Source organism: Vipera ursinii, assembly GCF_947247035.1.
Source record: "Vipera ursinii genome assembly, chromosome: 2".
NCBI lineage: Eukaryota > Metazoa > Chordata > Lepidosauria > Squamata > Viperidae > Vipera > Vipera ursinii.
In genome coordinates, this window is record NC_139513.1 from 109238395 (window position 1) to 109244454 (window position 6060).

Below are 6060 nucleotides of genomic sequence, written 5' to 3' on the forward strand. Positions count from 1 at the left end.
TCTGATTCAAACGTACTTAAGAAAACATCACAATTTGAACTTCAGTCTGAGAGATGCAAATAAAGTACTATATGCACTTGTGCTGTGTAATATAATTTTACTGTATGCTGCTTTAGTCAAGGTGATTCACATGAGGCAGTTGCCAAGTTAATGATTAAGTTTAATGATTATACATTGCAAGAGGCTGATCACAACTGAAAAAAAGCAAAATCAAATTTTTCTTCATTCTTACCCCCCAAAATATCTTAAGATATGTACAGAACTTTTATTGTGGAATACAAACCCCTTCATTTTATTGCCCCAAATCTTTTGGAATTAAAGGAAGGATACCAGTCCATTATTTTTTAGCCGCCTCCAGCATCTTCTTCTCATTCATCTCCTGCAGCCTTTTTCTAAAGGCTTCTAGATCTTTTCTCTGGAGAAGACAGAAATGCAATTTTCACCATGGATTTTTCTCCCTTCCAAACTGTACAGTAATAACATTTATTGCAGCAACAGATTTACCTGCTCTTCATTTAGAGGTTGAAAGATCTTGCTCTGTAGAAAAAGTAGCAAGAAAACAATTAGGGGTTGCAAATAAAAGTGTCAGAAATAACATAACAATGACAGAATGTAAAATGCCAGCAGGAAAAAAATGGAACAATGAGCAAGTAAAATGCTGTGCTTTAAAGAAATAGTTGAAGGGAAACTGGAATCAAAGTTAATCATTTAGAGGGAAGATGCACTGCTATGTTCTAATGAATATCCTATTGTCACTACTGTGAATTTATTTTTAGCATGATAGAACATTGAGTCCAGCCAGTGCTTGAGCAAGTCGTTCAATTTAAATCAAAATAGAAAAAGTGCAGAATAACAGAAAAACAAAGTTGGAAGGAACCTTGGAGGTCTTCTAGTCCAACCCCTTGCTCAAGCAGGAAAACCTATACCTTAATCATTCTCCAATCTTTTCTTAAAAACCTCCAGTTTGGAGCACTCACAACTTCTGGAGGCAAGTTGTTCCACTGATTAATTGTTCTAATTGTCAGGATATTTCTCCTTAGTTATAAGTTAGTTCTCTCCTTGATTAGTTTCCATCCATTGCTTCTTGTCCTGCCTTCAGTTGTTTTGGAGAATCGGTTGACCCCTTCTTCTTTGTGGCAGCCCCTTAGTTACTGGAGCACTGCTATCATGTCATCCCTTGTTCTTTTTATTAAACTAGTAAAGGTAAAGGTAAAGGTTCCCCCGCACATGCGTGCTAGTCGTTTCCAACTCTAGGGGCTGGTGCTCATCTCTGTTTCAAAGCCGAAGAGCCAGCGCTTGTCCGAGGACGTCTCCGTGGTCATGTGGCCAGCATGACTAGACACCAAAGGCGCACGGAGCGCTGTTACCTTCCCACCGTAGTGGTCCCTATTTTTCTACTTGCATTTTTACATGCTTTCGAACTGCTAGGTTGGCAGAAGCTGGGACGAGTAACAGGCGCTCACTCTGTTACGCGGCACTCGGGATTCGACCCGCCAAACTGCCGACCTTCTGATCGACAAGCTCAGCGTCCTAACCCACTGAGCCACCACGTCCCTTTAACTAGACATACCCAATTCCTGTAACCTGCAATTCTTGTTCTTCATGTGTTTTAGCCTTCAGTCCCCTCATCATCTTTGTTGCTCTTCTCTGCACTTTTTCAGGAGTCTCAACATCTTTTTTTATATCATGGCGACCAAAGCTGAATGCAATATTTCAAGTATGGTCTTACCAAGGCATTATAAAGTGGTAATAACACATCATGTGATCTTGATTCTATCCCTCTATTAATGCAGCTTAGGACTTTTTTGGCAGCTGTAGCACAGTCATATTTAAGTGATTGTCCACGATCCCTCTCACAGTTATTACTCTTGAATCAGGTACCATCTATTATATACTTGTGCATTTGGTTTTTCTTTTCCACATATAAAGTCTTACTTTTCTCTACACTGAATTTCATTTTGTTAGATAGTGTTCAAATCTGTCAAGATCCTTCTGTATCTTGAGCCTATCTTCTGGAGTGTTAGCTATTCCTGCCAGCTTGGTGACATCTGCAAATCTGATGAGTTTCCTTTCTATCCCCTCGTCTAAGTCATTCATGAAGATGTTGAAGACTACTGGGCCTAAAACAGAGCCTTGGGGTACCCCACTGCATAGTTCCTTCCATGTAGATGCAGTTCCATTAGGGACTACACATTGAGTGTGGTTTAACAGCCATTTACAAATCCAACTGGTGGTGATGGTGTCTAACCCACAATTTTCTATTTTGTCAAGTAAATTATACCCATAGTCCACTAATTTTGTCACTTTGTCAAGAAATGCAATAAGATTTGTCTGGCATGATTTGTTTTTGACAAACCCACGTTGGCTTTTGGTTATGACTTTTGTTTGCCTCTAGGTCAACCTTTCCAGCTCTGTGGACCGGCAGTGGTAGGTGGACGAGAGGGGATGGTTTGAGTGCGCACTTCTTGCACAAATGCAGCTTTGTGTGCACTTGCCCGCCACTTACGTGCCCTGGTTTCCAATGGGCTATAGCCCGGTACCAGGCTGGGGACCATGGGTTGGGGATCCCTACTCAAGGTGTTGCAGATTTGTTGCTTATCTTTTCCAGAATCTTTCCAGGTATTGATATCAGGTCTGTGGTTTCCTGGATCCACTTCCCCCCCCCTTTTTTTTTTAAAGATGCACATCAGGGAAACTTTGGAAATAAATGTATTAGCACAAATTTTTCTCATCTAATTACAGAATACTTACTGCAATCGCATATTTTTCAAAAAATTCTGTCTGATTTGCTATCCAGAATATACCAACCGGAAAAGTCAGATACAAAATCATCTGAAAGAGATAGAAAAAAGCCAAACGCCATTGGTTGAATCAAAGAAAAGAAACTATTTTACAGGATTTATATTAGATATATTTTCCTTGCCTCTTTTAGTTAAAAGGCAGACATTACAAAATGGCAAAAAGGAAAAGGGTCTGTACTTTTCAGACTAATGTTTCTTTTAATATTAGATGGTAAAAAAGGAAATGGCCACTGGTGATATCCAGAGCTTTTTCCTTTTTTACCTTCTAATATTATTTATTACCTTCTAATATCACAGCAGTTCTGAAACTTTTTGGTTTCAGGATCCCTTTACATTTTTTAAAAAATTATTGAAGATGCCAAAGAATTGTTATTAACATGGGTTGTATCTATCAATATTTACTATATTAGAAATTAAAATAGATATTTTATAATATTTTAATTTATTTATATTTCATATTTCTTAACTGCCCCGCTCCCTATAATTCATGTATTGTTAATAATAAAACTATTTGCAAATAAAGCTATTTTCATGTCAATATAAATATTTTAGTATAAAAATAACTACATTTTCAAAACAAAATAGTAAGAAGAGTAGCATTGGTTTAGTATTTTCAAATCTTTTTAATATCTGGCTTAATAGAAGACAGCTGAATTCTCCTATTTATTTCTGCATTCAGTCTGCCACAATCTGTTATTTTGGATGGAATAAATAAAGAAAATTTGGCCTCACACAGGTCTTGGTTGGAAAAGGAAGAAGTACAGTATTTTAGCAGCCTTTTCAGGAAATTCTGCTTTGACCCCATATTAAAAGCCAACACGTTTTAAAGGTTAATTGCAATGTGAAAGAATGAAAAAACCAGTATTATCATGAAAACAGTTTTGACCTTGTAATCTGCTGAAAGGTTCCCAGACCACCCTTTGAGAGCCACTGCTGTAGGGCAAAGTTTATCAATGTTGGTAGCTTGAAAATATGTGGACTTCAGCTTCTAGAATTCCCCACCCATCTTCAAGCTGCCAAAGTTAAGAAACATTGCTCTAGGGGAAGAAAAGGCAGCCAATTCCACTCAATACAGGTAGTCCTCGACTTACAACAGTTCATTTAGTAACCGTTCGAAGTTACGGCACTGAAAAAAAGGAGTTACGACCGCTTTTCACATTTATGACCGTTGCAGCATCCCCATCCTCACGTGATCAAAATTCAGATGCTTGGCAACTGATTCACATTGATGATGGTTGCAGTATCCTAGGATCACATGATCCTCTTTTGCAACCTTCTGACAAGCAAAGTCAATGGGAAACAACTGTGTCACTAATTTAACAACAGCAGTGATTCACTTAACCGCTGTGGCAAGAAAGGTCGTAAAATGCAGCAAAATTCACTTAACAACTCTTTCACTTAGCGACAAAAAAATTGGGTTTACTTGAGGTCGTAAGTCGAGAACTACCGGTATCTCTTTCCTCAATAGCTTCAAGTTTCTGATCTCTGGGTAACAGTGAGTACCTCAAAGTTTCAGCCCCAAGGTGTATTTGCAGGAAAGGAATGAAAGGCGGCGGAGACAGCTTTCCTCGCAAACTCTATTAACAAGTGCAGCTTAAGCATTTACGAACTGAAATGCGTGTCTATGGAGATTCTCAGTCATCCAGGTCAAGGTTGTCCCAAAGATACTTTTTCACGAGGCAACTGGACTTGCTTGTTTTTCTTTGAAGATGTTTTGCTTCTCACCCAAGAAGCTTCTTCAGCTTTGACTGAATGGTAAGGAATGGAAAGATTTATACTCCTGCAGACAGCTGTTCATTTGCCTTTTTTTTTTTAGCAAGTCAGTAATGCTGTCTGGAAGCATATCTGTGTAGTCAGGGTCACCTAAGTAGTGCAAATGGGCGTGGAGCCTTCTTGGAACTGTTGAAAGAACTTTGCTGTAGACTGGAGATAGATGATGTCTATCCCTCCCCCTCTGCTGAGAGAGGGCTGCTCAATTTTGACACAGATGGCCTCTTTGACCCCTCTTTCAAACCAGTGGTCCTCTCTGTCCAAAATGCTCTCTCTCAAAGGCTCCACACCCATTTGCACTACTCAGGTGACCCTGAAGACACAGATAAGCCTCCAAGTAGCACTAACGTGCAGGGAGGGGTAGGCAACCTTGGCTCTTTTATGCTGGCTCAGGAATTCCGGGAGTTGAAGTCCACGAGTCATAAAAGAGCCTTGGTGGAGCAGTGGGCTAATGCCTCCTTAAGTAACACCAGCTCCCTGCAATTAGTGCAGGTTCGAGTCCCACCAGGCTCAAGGTTGACTCAGCCTTCCATCCTTCCGAGGTAGGTAAAATGAGGACCCAGATTGTTGGGGCAATAAGGTGACTTTGTAAAATGCCGCTGGGGGGGGGGCGAAAGCCCTAATAAGCAGGCATAGACATAGAATGAAGGCTATTGCTAAGCACATTGATTTGTGCTTAGATTGTAAGCCGCCCTGAGTCTTCGGAGAAGGGCGGGATATAAATGGGATTAAAATAAAATAATAAATACATAAATAAAAGAGCCAAGATTGCCTACCCCTGCCTAAAGAATGCAAATGGCCAGCTGTCTGCAAGGAGTATATTATATATAAATCCTTTCCTTCCCGACCATCCAGGTCAGAGTTGAGCAAGCTTTTTGGATGAGAAGCGAAACGGCTTCCGAGAAACACAAGAAAGTCCAGTTTCCTAGTGAAAAAGCGCCTTTGGGACAACCGAAACAAGTTTTAAGTTTCCCGTCCAAAGGAAGAATTCCCGAATTCTCTCCACTGAGGTCGCAGGTTCTCCGACCTTGACCCTTCCCCCCCAAAGCGGAGCGAGGGAACCCGCCCCGGGATCTAGCGAGCCGCCAAGCGTTGCGCCCAAAGGCGGGGAGGCCTTTGCCGAGAGGCTTCCGCATTCCAAATCGATCCCTTTAAGACAGCGTTTCCCAACCTTAGGAACTTGAAGATGCGTGGACTTCAACTCCCAGAATTCCCCAGCCAGCATAGCTGGCTGGGGAATTCTGGGAGTTGAAGTCCACGCATCTTCAAGTTCCTAAGGTTGGGAAACGCTGCTTTAAGAAACGGAAATGTTTCCCCCACCACCACCAGCCCGCCGCTGCCGCCCTAACATCACAGACCCGAAAAATCTCAAGCTGGTTCCTCGATATCATGATGCCTGGCGACGGAGAAAGGAACGGCCAATGGCAGGTCAAGCCAATGCAAGACGTCCGACTGATTCGACGTCGCGTTCCAGGAAGGAGTGACGTCA

The 6060-nt window shown here is 41.3% G+C and overlaps 1 protein-coding gene across 1 annotated transcript; it reads right to left on the reverse strand.

The window, feature by feature from the left end:
* Positions 1 to 86: 86 nt before the first annotated feature.
* Positions 87 to 6050, reverse strand: PET100 (PET100 cytochrome c oxidase chaperone). The gene is made up of 4 exons (XM_083357070.1): positions 5930 to 6050; positions 2752 to 2832; positions 505 to 537; positions 87 to 415 (listed from the first exon to the last, which is right to left on the reverse strand). The coding sequence occupies exons 1-4, from the start codon at positions 5960 to 5962 to the stop codon at positions 338 to 340; spliced, it is 225 nt and encodes a 74-aa protein (XP_083213196.1). The 5' UTR covers positions 5963 to 6050; the 3' UTR covers positions 87 to 337.
* Positions 6051 to 6060: the final 10 nt, after the last annotated feature.